We start from the raw sequence: 14,413 nt of genomic DNA on the forward strand, positions 1-14,413 counted from the left end.
ACATCAGATGTTGCGGACAATGGATACATCAATCCCTGGGTCTCTTTGTGATGCATCCGGACCATCTCCATGGTAGCCTCACCATGCTGCTTGGAGAGGGAGATCACAGACAGTTCAACAGGAAATTATAAGAAGGGGTATTGTCTTGGCGTTCTACTGAGGAAATGGTTAATGACGATCACTCCAATTCCCTCCAGTATAAACGTCTGCATTCAGCCAATTAGAAACATTAAACCAATTACTGTAATGAGCAGATTTTGCCCCTTTGCTCATTTGGGCTGAATGCTAAGGAAGCCTTTTATCGTGTTGTTCTCTGGGAGGGCGGTAATATTGTGATTTATTCCAGAGACGCTGAAGGCAGAAGCAGTGGAATGCATTAGGCTGAGAGCTTTCTGGCTCATACACAAAGTAGCCCTTATTAATGAACTGCTCCATCAGCCATAGTCCTCAGCCCTTATATGTTGAGTCATTGACAAGGACAGATCGACCACTGGTGCGGTTGCTGCTGAGTTTATGGCCTGTGAAGTTACTGCTGCTCGACTCTATCAACCTTGTTATCCCGTTTTTTTTCATTACTTCCTATAGATCATATAGCCCATGTTTGATCAGTCAGATCAAACATGGGCATTCAATAAATGATTGTGTGTTTCGTCATACCACTGAGCGGTTGGTTCATCTGCCGACACACAAATAATTCAATATTGTGCCAGTCACTACCAAAGGCACACTTGAAGCATGTAATAAGATACATCAGTAATTAGTAGAAACCTGATACACTGATGTGAAGAAAGGCGTGACTGGAGATTTTAGAGTCCGACGCTCTCCCCCTAGTGGAGAAAACTACATAACGCAGCATAGACAAGGCTGCAACAGCCTGGAGATCTGTTTTTCAGTTATAAATTGATTTTCTAAAAATGCAATGCTATTATAGTATAATATAATAGTATATGTAAGTAGTATAAATATTATAATTCCCACATAAGTGATTACCAAAGTAAATAACATCTAAAAATATTAACTACAAGAATAAACAGGCCATTGTGAAAACATTTGCCAGCTAGGCTATTCCCTAGATGAACTAATTATTTTTCTACCTTAATTAATTCTAAGAAATCTGTACACAGAAAAGGTAGGCCTGCGATTAATCTATGCGTGGCTTAAACACTGGTGCTCAAGAGCACGTTTTAACCAATATAGGAGAGCAAACAATAAAGCTGGTTGCTATATCGTAAAAAGGAGGCCCTGAAATTGGTTTCACGGCAGCGCTATAATTTCATTTAGCCCGCCTCGGCCAACACCAAATTATACACGGATGCCGATGCCGTTTCGTTCGTGTTCCTTGCTATTCCGAAGCGGGTGGGGTGGGGATGTGGCAAGACAGAGAGACAGCAAAGCAACACTGGAGGGGGAATTGGATTTCCTTGCCTGTAGTGTGTCCTCAAGTGGAACAAACACGGCACGCAGGAACAGGTAAGAGAAGCTGGATACATGGGCACGGGTTGAGCGCAGAGACGAGGGATGACTAAATTCGACACGCCATGCATCAGCGAATAGAGGGTGGGGGTTGTGTGCATTGAGAGGGAGGTTATCGTTGGTGGAAGGAGATGCTTGTGTGTTGTATAGAAATTGAATGGACAGAACAGACAATCCGCTAGAAGCCTAGGAGACATGGCTTAAAAGTGAAATACATCTGGGATAGGAAAAGAGATGATCCCAATCTCCCTGATCACCTTGATGAAAACCATTTCGGTTTATTGGAAATTCATTAAAAAAAATAGTTTCCCTTGGGCAGGCAATCCATGCCGTTTGACATGACAAAAACAATGAACATTAAAACAGCTGTTCAGAATCCATTGTCAAAGCTGTCCAGCAAAAAGTATGTACACCAAGATGACAAAAAATGCATTGTGGCAGAGGAGGTCCAATCTAAAAAAAAAAAAAAAAACTTCAGTGCAAACCATTGGTATAACAGTAAAAATAACTATCTCCTAACAGTGATCAGACACAGCCCGATTATAAAATAGACTTCGTTTGGGAATTAGTTTTTTGATGTGATGGTAAAACACTTAAATGAGACAAGACTCAATTTTATGCATTTATTCATGTAGTTATTTCACTCTCTGATTCAAAGGCTCAAGGCTGGGTCAGCGATTTAATAGCCAAAAATACTCTAGAATTTATGGTTAATTTCTGTATCTCCTTCAGGTGTTTTCATTTTTTTATGTACCATCCTTCCTTAAAAATGCCACAAAACGTTTGAAAAGTGCATTTTCGTGAATATCTCAAACTTTTCAAGTTGTTCTTTTTCCCCCCATAAAAATGTTCCCCATCTTCAAGGCTTGTGAGGTCACAAATATGCAACAAGAAACAACCGACATTTTTCCCCAAAGGTTTTATAACCATCCTGTTCACACACACACATCCTTCTCCTTTTTTACACAGCCAGAGAAGAACAAAAAAGATTAAACATAATAAACTCCCAAACCTTTTGTACAGAGAAATCAAACTAAATGGAGAAAATGTCTCTTATATTAGTCCATGTATTTTTTAATCCTCTCAATGCACTGTTTGCATTTGCCATTAATCTGGAAAGGGAGACACTGATGTGTCCACATGAGGCTCTGTGTAGTAGGCAATGTCAATCAGTCCGTTTCGCTTGCTGGTTTTATCCATCTTTATATTTATTAAAAAAACCAGTAAGTCTAGGCCATTCAACATGTATTCCAGTAATGACACTGAATGGTGTGTATGTGTGCGTGCATTATGGGCCATCAGTATAAATGGGTCAAAGGTAGTCAAGTCTAACTCGTGTGTGGACGCGTTGTGTCTGTGTGTTTGCGTGTATGTGTGTGCATGTGCGTGTTGAGAGTCTCAGTGTCTAGGCCAATCCGAATCCCTCGGAGCATTCCTGAATGGCCAACAGCAGCATATGTCTCAGCTTCTCGTAGCTCTCATAGGCTGGAAGGTCCAGCTGGTTAAAGCTGCAGACAGAGAGAAAAAAAAATCATTAGCACATAATCTTGTTCACATCAGCTACATGTTCAGTGTCTGGGTGGCGGTGATGGAGTTACCAGGTGTGAGCAGAAGGTAGGCGGTCAGTGGAGCGGTCGTCACGGTGGATCTGGAACTTCTGGATGCCGTTCATGCCCTCCAGGGCCGTGAAGCCCTGCAGGGGCACCTTGGAGGTACCGGTAACAAACTGGAGGAACTTGGCCCGGTCCGCCTGGTCGAAGGAACGCAGGGCTCTCCAGAACCACTGGATCTGAGATCAGACGTGTTTTAGTTTCACATCAAGCATGGTTCAACACTTGCATTGCTAGTAACTCCAGCAGTTGGGTTCGTTATCGCACCAAACTAAGCAGGTTTTTTTCTTTCCATTTTGTCTATTTGTTTATGTTTTTGATGAAGGTATCAGACTTGGCACCTTTGCAGCGTCATCCATTGGGACCAGTTATATTAAACACAGAAAAACCCTAGAATTTATATTCCGACATGTCTTCCTATTACTCGGCTCTGCTGTAACCCCCTCGGACACTGAGTGGCTCTTAATCCCACTGATTTCTCTTAAAACGATAGACCTAGTTGAATGCACAGTGCCCAGTACCTGGATTGAACTGGACTGGTACTTGTGGTACTCCGTGTTGGCCTTCAGGTCGTCGATGTCGATGGTGGGCAGGCCAGAGATGAGCAGCTCCAGCTCCTGCTCTGTGAAGATGGAGATCAGCCTCTTGGGGATGATCTCGTAGAAGCCCTCTAGGAAGGCCGCCAGCTGTTTCCGAATGGCGCCTAGGGAACCGACCGCAAGCAGTTAGGCACAATGTCCAAGACCCGGCTGTACGTCATCCCCATTACAGTCCCTGGGTCATGGGTGCGGGTGAAGAGTCACATGATCACCTGTCATCTTCATCTGGCAGACCAAGTGCACGTATTCCTTCTTGTTCTCCTCTGTGACCAGGATGTTGGCTCCGTTGGGTTTCAGGTCCCGCACTTCACACACGCCAAACTCCTGGACCTACACACCCCCCCGAAGAGGACGTTTAGACGCTTTCTTTTAGGTTTTTAAACGTTACCTATGCTACGCCAGTCTGAAATCAATCTAACTAAAAACAGTGGCTGCAAAGTCAAGTAAAGATCAGATAACCCACCTCAGTGCTGAACGTCAGCTCATAGCCCAGCGTGGAGACGTCGTTCTCCAGCAGGTACACCAGGCCTTGGAAGAAGGGGTAGTCCTCGCTCTCCATGTCCGTGTACCTGACGACCAGGCAGGTAAATGGGTGAAACGGGAAAATGCAAGTCAGCCAGTCATCATGGTTCTCAAGTCAATATGTATCTCCCACCACGACCGTCAGTGAAGTTGAAGTCAATAGATAAGTCTGCTGTATAAAGCCTTCTGAAGGATGACGTTGCGGCCAGTACCTGACGCTCTTCCCCAGGATGTGCTTGTAGAAGCTGCGGGTGAAGTAGCACTCCAAGAGCCTGTTGTCGTACACGGCCTTGGCCACCACGCGACCCACAAACTTGAAGTAGCTCAGGTGGTTGGGGTTGCAGTGCGACGAGGGGTTGATGGTGTAGGTGACGCGGTCGCCGGGCGACGTGCGGAACAGGGCGTACATGGGGTTGAACATCTCCCGGGAGATGATCATGTACCACTCCCGGAGCAGCCCACCGGCGTCCTGGCCCTCCTCCCCCTCGAACACGATGTACCTGGAGGAGGAACCGGGAGGGCAAGAGTTGAGAAAATGGGCTTGAAGGATTAAACAAAAAAACGCTAGGAAAGGTGGTGAGAAGACTTACAGGCGGTTCTTCATGTCCTCGGGGCTCTTGCGGTGGAGCTCACGGTACGAGTCCTCGAACACGTGGTCTCGCCTCACATGCACGGCCATGTCCTCCTTCCTCAGGCCTTCGTCCAGACGCTCCAGCTCCTGCCGGAAGTATCTGGTGGGAGAAAGGACGAGTGACAGCCATGAGTGCTGTAGATATCACCCCCTCCTGGACGCGATCAAATGGAAATAGCAATAAAATAGAAATCGCCATAAAACAAAGTGATGCCTCTTACTTCCTCTTTACATCGAAATCAAGTATGCGAATGTAATCGACCAGTACTGCAAAGGGCCCATCAGCCAAGTGGGTGGTGGACTGGCGCAGGATCTGGTTAAGCACTGTGCGGTGGGTTTCTGAAAACAACATATGCCAGGGCATATGCCAGTTAGTCAACCGATGCAACTGATTGTTGTCAGTCCCGTGTTTTTGCAGGTTTCTATGTACTCACCAGCGAAGCGGAGGAACTTCTGGGTGTCGGGGGGCAGGTTGGAAGAAATGTGCATGGAGGACGGCTCCCGGGAGAAGAAGGGGTCCAGGGAGGAGGGTGTGGCGGGGGTGAGGGGCGCTGGGGACAGGGGAGGGGGCTCGTCCTTGATGTGGGACAGCTGGCTCTCCCGGGTGTCCCGGACTGGGGGCTTGCTCTCTCGCTCTGTGGCGTGGACCAGGAAGAAGGCTTCCACAGCTGGCTGGAGAACTGCAGACATGAGAAACGTTTTATAAATGCACACAACAACACATACAGGCACCATAGGGATTTTCATTAGTATAAAAATGCATCTTTGATGAGTTTGGTTTACCCAATACTGCGTGCTGATCATGTGACTCCTCCAGCTCTTTCAGGCACTCCCCGAGCATGTCCCACAGCTCGTCCAATAGAAGCTGCTCACTGAGCAGGGGCAGGTCGGGAAGCCTCTCCTCACTCTCTGATTGGCTGTTGCCTTCGTCATCTTAAGTAAAAAAAAGTAGCGTTATTACACGTGGCAAGATTTATACAATTGAATGCTTCATATTTCTCCAACCATCCTGGTGACAACTAACAATCAGACGGCCCTTAAGCTCTCTGACCAACAGCACGATGTTGCTGCTCTGATATAGATGAACATCATACCCAGGGGTACTGCGTCCTGGTCCAGAGGTGACGGCTGGTCTACATCCATGGGAGATTCATCCCTCTGGGCTGCCTGGGCCTCAGACACAGACTGGCCCTCAGACTAAATGAAACACCCCAAGAGAAAAGGACACACATTTTCATTACAACCTCAATTATAACCTTGAACTAAAGCATTCTGTTACATTCCCAGGAATCAGGGGGAGGCCAAAAGCAGGAAGCCATTAGCAAGCAAAAGTCTGATCGTACAGTCGCTGAGCAGGCAATACAACCAGACTGCAAACCATGTCAAAGTGCACAGGCCGATGCACAATACGCATTAGTAGTCAACGTTTACCTCCATAGCGACCCAAACTATCTAGCCTAGTTAGCTCGCCAGACCTCGCTGCGGGCCTGCTAACAGTGAGCAGTTTGTCAGCAGCAGTCTGCCTGCTGGTCAGTGCGGCGCATGCTAACCGTGGCAGCGGCAACCGTGCCGGGAGGGGGGGCAGCGGTGGCGGCGGGGGCATGGGGAGCAGCCAGGGAGGTTCCTGTGACGGCGGAGGTAGCGACGGCGGCGGCGGTGGAGGCGGTGGGCGGGGGGGCCTGCTGGAGGCGGCGTGCCCGCTGGCCCTCTCTCACCATCTGGATGATGGCGTCCGCCTCGGCCTCCAGCTGCCGCACCGCCGCCTGGATGCTGCTGGCCGAGCCCAGGCTGGTGGAGCCTGGAGGACGAGAGGTTGGCATAAACCACAGCCTTTATCCTCGTATAGCTACTGAGGCTCGTTATGTATGATGGTAAATGGACTGCATTTTTATAAAGCTTTTATCCAAAGCGCTTTACAATATTGCGTTCACTATTGACATCCACACATTCACACACCGACGGAAGTGTTAACCATTCAAGGCGACAGACCGCTCGTTGGGAGCTGTTAGGGTGAGGTGTCTTGCTCAGGGACACCTCGACACTGAGCTAGAGGGAGCAAGGAATTGAACTAACAACCCTTTCGGTTACCGGCCAACCCTGCTCTACCTCCTGAGCTACTGCTGCCCCATAAGAGTAAGTGTGAGCTTGTGTGTCCCGTGTGCGTTAGCCTCTTCTGGTGTGTGCCCTACCTAGCCGTCCCGTCTGCTTGGCCTTTTTGTTGGCACGGCGGGTGTCCTCCCGCAGCTGGATGATGACCTGCAGCACGCGCAGGAAGAACTTCTGCGTTGACGTCTTGGAGGTCAGCGAGCTCATGCATGGCAGCTGCAGCTCGCGGCCGCCCAGCGTGCGCTTCTGAGCCGCCACGATCACCACACTCTCCGAGCCGTCGAACCTGCGGCCCCGCCAACACACGAGATAGGGCAGCAAAGCGTATGCAGTCATTATACCGAAATGGGTGGTTACGCAAAACAAACTTGCACCGTGGCTGATGAAACCTAGAAATGTATTATCTAGCCACGTCTTTTAAAAAGTGTAAGTGAAATTCAAATGTTTTGAGCCGTTTGGTTCAATGCCTCTTTAAGGAAGAGCAACAGGGCAAAGGTATCACCAAATTGTCCATAACCAAGATATTTTACATTGGTAGGAAATTATGTTTATATGCTTAATTAAATAATCTTAACTCTTCAACTGCCACCATTGCTTAGACCAACAAAACTAAAGTGAGCAATGAGGAAAGCTAATATCAGCCCTTTAAAACTGTTGTTCTGGGAGGCTTCCCTCAGCGGCAGCAGAGCCACCTCCGTCAGCTCACCTGCTGGACACCTTGCCCTTCAGCCTAGTCATGGACGAGTCCTCAGGGGGGGCGTCGGGAGACAGGGCGTCGGCCCGGGCCCGTCTCTGCTGCTCCAGGTTGTACTCCCGGAGCTCCGCCAGTAACGTGCCTGGAGACAGAGGATGGAGGCTTTGAGAACACGTGTGTGTGTGTGTGTGTGTGTGTGTGTGTGTGTGTGTGTGTGTGTGTGTGTGTGTGTGTGTGTGTGTGTGTGTGTGTGTGTGTGTGTTAAGACGTCATATACAAACTGGGGGCGCAAAGCCGCTTGAACGAGGGGTGGTGGCGTGTGAAGGGGGATTGACGCCCAGTTCCAAATCTTTCTTTTAAAGTTTGCCTTACAACATCTAACCTTAAAATACTTTCCATCCCATGATGCACTTTACGTCACCATTCTGAAGAACCACCACTTTTCTCACATACAATCCCAATTGTCCAATCTTTCCATTTCTTCGCAAATTACGTCCTTCCGTTTCCCAATAAACAAAGTCCTCATCATTTTGCTTCCACAGTTCTCTTGTGGACGACACAGAAAGCATGAATTGCTAGTTTGCTTTCCTTAATTCTTTTCAGCTTTTCTCAGCAACAACCGGTCGTACATTCACAAGTACTCCTTGTTCAATGCCATTTTGCTTTGAACAATAACTAGCAGACCTGTGGTCCTTGAATAACAAAGCAGCTTTCCTGCAAGGGCGTGAAACAATTGAAAAACTACACAGATAAGTCCTTGTTGCAAAGGACTTAACTGTCCTAGATTTTTCGAAATTGCCACGACAGTGTCTAGCGGTTGCATGTGGGTGTGGAGCTGACCGATCTGTTTGCAGAGCGTGTAGCCCAGGTGTCGGGCTCCACTGAGCAGCAGGCGGAGGACAGTGTCTCGGGTGGTGCCATCTCCTCTGGACAGCTGCAGCAGGATGTTGGCCGCGTCCTCCAGACCCTCCTCAGAACACGAGTGAGAGGTCAGCACCTGGACACACAAAGGAGGAGAATACAGATCAGTCAACCTTGTTGGATAACAATTAATCAAGGTGACACATAAAAGTGTTTTGCTGCATTAAATGGTTTTATGTAGGGCAAGGATGCAATTATTTAATTGGGTATTTTGTTGGCTGTTTTTTTCTCCCATACCTCCACTGAGAGTTGTAGTTGTTTCTCAGTAAGTCCCGTGGAGGCCAACTTGGAATCAATTTCATTGCTGCAAACAGCAATCCTTTGCTTCCCTGTTCACACGGAACATCAACAGGTCTCATTTAATACCTAGACAGGTATAACCAAAGAGACCACAAAATCTAGTAAGAACTACCACACTTAATACCAACATGGACAAATGGTGCTTACCAGTTGAAATGTTAACAGTGGAGGTGGGTAGAGAGCTTGCGGCAGAGGCGGACATGTGAGATGCCGCCAGGCTGGCCAGTGAAGACGAGCCCTGCACCACAGCTCCAACCAACCCCGTGGCAGCCACCTGGGCAGAGCCCGCCGTCATGGTGCTCAGCCCGGTGGCGGGGGCCACTGCCCCTGCAGCCCCGGCTGCCGTGCTAGCGCTAGCGGTCTGCGGGGTGGGGTGGCCGGCGGGCACCTCGGTGGCCTTGTTGTCGGGCAGAGCGATGGAGATGAGGGAGAGCAGGCGCAGCAGCTTCTCCGTGAGCAGAGAGCTGCGGCGGATCACCGGGTGGGACAGCATGTTCATCAGCTGGCCCAGAGGCGACGCCTCCAGGCTAAACTGGGCGCCCTCCGCCTCGGCCCCGCCCCCTAAAGGCACGGTCTTCATGGAGGCTTTGCCTTTGCGGCTCACATTCATGTTGTCCAGCTTGACGAGCAGGTCCCAGAAGTCGGTGGAGATGCCCAGGGACTGGGGCGTGATGACGCAGGAGCCCAGGGAGTTGGGGGTGTTGGTGGGAACAGAGGAGACGTTGGAGGCGGCGTTGTTGCCCGAACGGGCGCCGACGACCACTCCGCCGAGCACACCGGCCGCCCCAGCTGTGGCTAAACACAGACGAGCGTCCAGGTCGGAGGGCGACGTTGACAGGTCCTTACAGCGCTGCTGGGTAAAGTGGCTGGGGAAAACCTGGGGACAACACAGACAAAGAGGGTCAGACCCACCGGCGACCACTGACCTTAACCAACATGTTCAGGGGCTCAGGCTCTCACCTTGGCCAGCTGGATGAGGGTGTCCAGGACATGGCGACAGACCACGGGAGCTGCCTGCGGGTGGATGTGCACGGTGGACCCTCCACCTCCTGTGCACGTGACCCCTGCGGGCGGCCCGGCAATCCCTCCTACACCTGCTCCCAGCGCTCCGGGCCCCGTGCCCCCTGCCGAGTGGCGGTCGGCGTGCTTCCTACCCGACGCCCGCTGGATCTGGAAAATGTTTGTCCGGCAGCCCAGGGCCGCGTCCATGGAAACCGAGAGCCAGGACAGCTGGCTGGAGCTGCGGGACTCCACCCTGTTCAGTAGCTCCAAGGAAGAGGAGGACGAGGCGGACGACGAGGAGGACGAAGAGGAGGAGGAGAGGGAGGAAGAGGCAGCTGCTGCAGCGGCGGCGGCGGCGGCAGCTGACTTGGCAGCGCAGCCCCCCTGGGGGTTCCTCTTGCCACGAGCGTCATCCAGGCGCGTCGTCTCCACGCACACCTCGCTCTCGCTGCTGCGCTGCAGGATGGACAGCAGGCTGCGGATGACCCAGCCGCGCGTCTGGGAGTGGTAGCACAGGTTGCGCAGTACGCGGTGCAGCCGGCTGGTGTTCAGCTTGGGCTCGTCCACAAACAGCAGCACCAGCAGGCAGGACAGGGCCTCGTGGTCCAAGAGGAGCCGGCCGCGCAGACGCAGCAGAGAGTCCACAGTGGAGCTGGATGGTCTGTGGGGGAAAACAAAAGAAACCTTCTTCAGCACATTACAGTACTCTACATCAGCCATTCTCAACCTTGGGGTCCCGACCCCAATTGGGGTTGCGAGATGATTTCTGGGGGTCGCCAAATCATTTTGGGGTCTCGGACAGCAGTGTTAAATTGCTGTTAAATTGGGGGTCGCAACTCAAAGGTTGAGAACCACTGCTCTACATTACGTTACTGTACCATAATGGATCCGCCTTACTTTTCCGTTTGATACTACGGTTATGGTTTTTAATAATCGTCTGGTCGATTTTGGAAAGTTAAGAAAGTACAAGCCACTGACATTTCTCCAATGCATTGTTTCTTCTGCTTAAAGAAAAAGTTGGATGATAAATGAATGAAATAAATGAAAGAAAACCAAACAACCTAGGACATTCTGCTTATCAGTCCCCGGTACCGCCCTCACCTGTTATGGTTGGTCCCTCCCATCTGGAAGGTGCCCCCGCGCTGCACGGCCAGTCGGGTGTACTGCACGCCACGGTTGCTGCCCAGGCGGCTGGTGAAGGCCGGGGAGCGCAGGATGGCCGACAGGGCCGAGGACGAGCTGTGGCCGAACAGACGCTCGTGCATCAGCTGCCTCTGGCGGGCCTCCTGCTCGCGGCGCAGTGCGGCCGCCTCGGCGGCGATGTCCGGGGGCATGACGGCCAGCACGCTGTCCTCCATGTCCTCCAGCACGCTGCGGCGGAGCTCCGAGGGTAGGGTCTGGATGAAGGTCACGGGGTCCAGGGGTGTGTCTCCCTGGGTGGGCTGCTGGGACAGCTCCCTGCGCTGCTGCTCGGCGCGCTGCTGGGCAAGCACCTAGAGGAGACGGGCCAAAAAGGTCAATCAAAAACCCATTCCGCCCCGTCAGTCAAGAGGAGAGCATCATCGGGGATATGTATTAATGGGTATGTATGCCTGATATCAGCGTAATACCAGTCCAAGAGCACATTCCTAATGAATCATGCCAAAACTGGAGCTATTTATAGAGGAGTGTTACAGCCCTGCCCAGGGGCCGTTTTACTCCTTACATAGCGCAATACAAGCATAAAGTATTGTCCAAGTGATCAGCATGTCTCTAACTGAATCGCAGCAACAGCAAGGTTCTGTGTCTTAAAATGCTTGCATAAACTTTATTTAAAGACGCTGACCAATGGTGCAATAGGACAAAAAGGTACATAGCATTTTGTGCATAGGTTTGGTAGAGGTTTTCAAAAAAAAAAAAGGTGAATTAATCAGCTAATTCCCAATGGTAAAGAAATAGAGCCTCAGTCAAGTTAATCTCTACAAATCAGTCAAGCATTGGCAAGGGTTCTCTCACCTCCTCCTGGATGGCGGGTGGCAGTGCGGCCAGGAACTCTGGGCTGACCTCGGTGACCCCAGGGCCGCTCAGCACGGGAGTGGTGGAGGAAGGCAGGCTGGAGGTAACAGGTGGACGGGAGGGAGGCCTGATGCCCAGCTGGTTCTGGAGGACCTCGCGCCGAATGTCCTCGGGAAGCGCTGCCAAAAACGAGGGGTCGACACCCTCCGGCAGATTGATGCCTGGGTGAAAACAAGGATCATTAGGTGATTGAGGATGAAAGGAAATGAATACACAAATGTAAACAGCAAGAGGACCGGTGAGACAGGGAGCTTTCATTTTTTTTACCTGCAAGAGGGTCCTCATCGTCGTTGCTGGTCGACGGCAGCGGCTCCTCTTGGATGGCCTGAGATTGGCTGTCAGCGCTGTCACTCCGGGGCATGGTCTCCCCGGGTGACGAGACAGTGGTGGATCTGGACAGAAAATAGGTACCAAATGAAATCTTGAAGTACAGTGAGTGTGGTTCAACTGAAGCTTAACAGACCTCACAAAGAAGTGGGCTCAGTAGTAAAACATCGAGCTAACCCAGTCTCTGCGTCCGTCTGCCTGTCTGTCAGGCCGCTGTCCGCACTGCCAGCGCTGCCTGACAGCTCCTGGGAGAGGTGGGCGGTCTGGGCGGGGTTGGGAGCAGCTTCCTCCTGCGTGGCAGAAGCAGGGCTGCTAGTATCCATGGGCGACCCCTCCAGCTGTGACACGCCCGCCGCAACGGGCTCGGAGGGCTCTGCAATATCTGGACTGAGGGAGGCTGAGAGGAACAACAACACAAGGGGTTAACGGATTCCTATCAAAGATGGTAAACATGGTTTCTAACCAGTGATGATCAGAGGTTGGTTACCAGCCTGGCACTGATGTGACTCAACATTTGTCTGTATGAGAGGCGTCATTAAAGTTATTCTACCTTCCCTGCCTCCATCCACTGCTCCTCCTCCACCACCACCACCACCACCTCCTCCTCCTCCTCTCTCACCGATTGTGGGTGCCGGGGACATTTCCATTTGGGATGCCTCCGCTACGGCCAGGGCAGCCAGCGAGCTGGCGTGCGACTCCGCCAGCAGCAGGTCAGCAATAGGCTGATGGACCTGTTGGCTGATGGCAGTCTCCAGGGAGACTAGGGCCTGCTCATGCGGAGCAGGGGTGGTGGGGGTCACCTCTCCTGATGGGGGTGCCGTGAGGAAGCCCTCAGAGACCCTGGGGGGATCCAGGCAAGACCCAGGACCACCTTGGGCCTGCTCACCTTCTGGAACAGCAATGCAGAAATACACCAAGTTCACGTGACAAAGCACGGGTAAGTGCATTTGAGTAATTTTAAATCGCTTAGACTTTTACAATATTATGTCGTCATAGTTGCACACCATGATGTTCAAGGCCTACACTGAGGAAGGCAGTAAGTTGTATAGTTATCTCCTGAACGGGGTGAATAATCCTGATCCCCAACAACAACACAACTTACTACCTCACCACAGCATAGCCAGATTCAGACATTAATATGCAAGGACATTGAAGAGAAATGTATATCATTTAACTCTAACGGATTGAAAAAAAGGCAGGTGAGAAAAACTGATGAATGAATTAACACAGCAGTATCTGAAAAGGTCAGTTCGTAAAGTATTTGCAGAGCCCACATGGAAATATAAACCTCCGCTGTGCAGCGTTTGCACACTGGAGCAGCCGAGACTGTAGCGTTGCTGTCGCATCGCTGTGAGAAAGACAGTAGACTGTATAGTTATCTCCCAGATCTGGTGTGATCCTAAAACTATACAAACTACTACCTCATCCCACAGCATGCTCTGGTTCGCGGCTTGTCACTTGCTGAAGATGCAGGAGACGGTGTCAAGTCCAGACAAAGATGTATGTACATTAACTGTACCCAGAAGAGTAAAGTAGGCTCAGTCTACCTGCAGTGTTCTCTGCGCCATTGACCACCCCCAATCCAGGACCCTGAGCAAGGAGAAGAGAATTGTGACAGCCTGCAAAGAAACTACATCAAACTTAATCCTACTTCTCAATTACCACAGTAAAGCTTTTCATATGATGAGCACACAGACCTCTCTCCATCTGCTGACCTGCAGGCTCTGCTCCCTGCTGTCCTCCGCCCCCGAGGCCCTCCGCTCGCTCTGCTTGGCCTCCTCCTCCTCAGCCAGCTGCCTCCTCCTCTTCTCCCTGCGCTCCTCCAGCTCCTCATCTCGCAGGCTCTCCAGGTGCTGCAGGATTGGCACCTTCACCACTGGAAACATCACACACACACATAAACACACGTTAGGGGGATTGAAGAACACACAGGTTGGAGAATGTTGCAATCAATGCGCGACAACGACAGTGTGCTAAATGAGCCTACCTGCTACACAGTCGTGCATGCTCTCGGCATCCAGCACCTTGCACTCATCTGTCCACCTGGTCAAGGCAGTGGGGATACTGGAGAGAGTGCCTGGGAAGAGCAATTCCAGATGTTATGGATAGTACATCACTTCCACTCTAACAAGGAAAGAAGCTTGGAAACAATAAAGTTTAAGACTTAAATTAC

The 14,413-nt window shown here is 50.9% G+C and overlaps 1 protein-coding gene across 7 annotated transcripts in view; it reads right to left on the bottom strand.

Moving 5' to 3' along the window:
* Positions 1-2,082: 2,082 nt before the first annotated feature.
* huwe1 (HECT, UBA and WWE domain containing E3 ubiquitin protein ligase 1) overlaps positions 2,083-14,413 on the bottom strand; it is a 35,637-nt gene continuing 23,306 nt past the window's right edge. For 4 of the 7 annotated variants that reach the window (XM_084479681.1, XM_084479685.1, XM_084479684.1 and 1 more), the window contains 26 exons: positions 14,228-14,317; positions 13,956-14,116; positions 13,788-13,830; positions 12,791-13,129; positions 12,418-12,637; positions 12,181-12,305; positions 11,854-12,074; positions 10,960-11,351; positions 9,817-10,519; positions 9,004-9,733; positions 8,794-8,885; positions 8,476-8,632; positions 7,648-7,777; positions 7,025-7,227; positions 6,386-6,633; positions 5,930-6,032; positions 5,619-5,768; positions 5,270-5,515; positions 5,057-5,174; positions 4,795-4,935; positions 4,417-4,704; positions 4,146-4,251; positions 3,895-4,012; positions 3,605-3,786; positions 3,072-3,262; positions 2,083-2,981 (listed from right to left, as the gene is read on the bottom strand). In XM_084479681.1, the coding sequence (XP_084335807.1) occupies positions 2,879-2,981; positions 3,072-3,262; positions 3,605-3,786; positions 3,895-4,012; positions 4,146-4,251; positions 4,417-4,704; positions 4,795-4,935; positions 5,057-5,174; positions 5,270-5,515; positions 5,619-5,768; positions 5,930-6,032; positions 6,386-6,633; positions 7,025-7,227; positions 7,648-7,777; positions 8,476-8,632; positions 8,794-8,885; positions 9,004-9,733; positions 9,817-10,519; positions 10,960-11,351; positions 11,854-12,074; positions 12,181-12,305; positions 12,418-12,637; positions 12,791-13,129; positions 13,788-13,830; positions 13,956-14,116; positions 14,228-14,317 (5,600 nt within the window). In that variant the 3' untranslated portion in view covers positions 2,083-2,878. Of the gene's footprint in view, positions 2,982-3,071; positions 3,263-3,604; positions 3,787-3,894; positions 4,013-4,145; positions 4,252-4,416; positions 4,705-4,794; positions 4,936-5,056; positions 5,175-5,269; positions 5,516-5,618; positions 5,769-5,929; positions 6,033-6,385; positions 6,634-7,024; positions 7,228-7,647; positions 7,778-8,475; positions 8,633-8,793; positions 8,886-9,003; positions 9,734-9,816; positions 10,520-10,959; positions 11,352-11,853; positions 12,075-12,180; positions 12,306-12,417; positions 12,638-12,790; positions 13,130-13,787; positions 13,831-13,937; positions 14,117-14,227; positions 14,318-14,413 lie in introns of all 7 variants that reach the window. The other 3 variants (XM_084479682.1, XM_084479680.1, XM_084479686.1) reach the window with 3 other exon arrangements.

The sequence above is a fragment of the Micromesistius poutassou genome (assembly GCF_964030765.1).
Source record: "Micromesistius poutassou genome assembly, chromosome: 15".
NCBI lineage: Eukaryota > Metazoa > Chordata > Actinopteri > Gadiformes > Gadidae > Micromesistius > Micromesistius poutassou.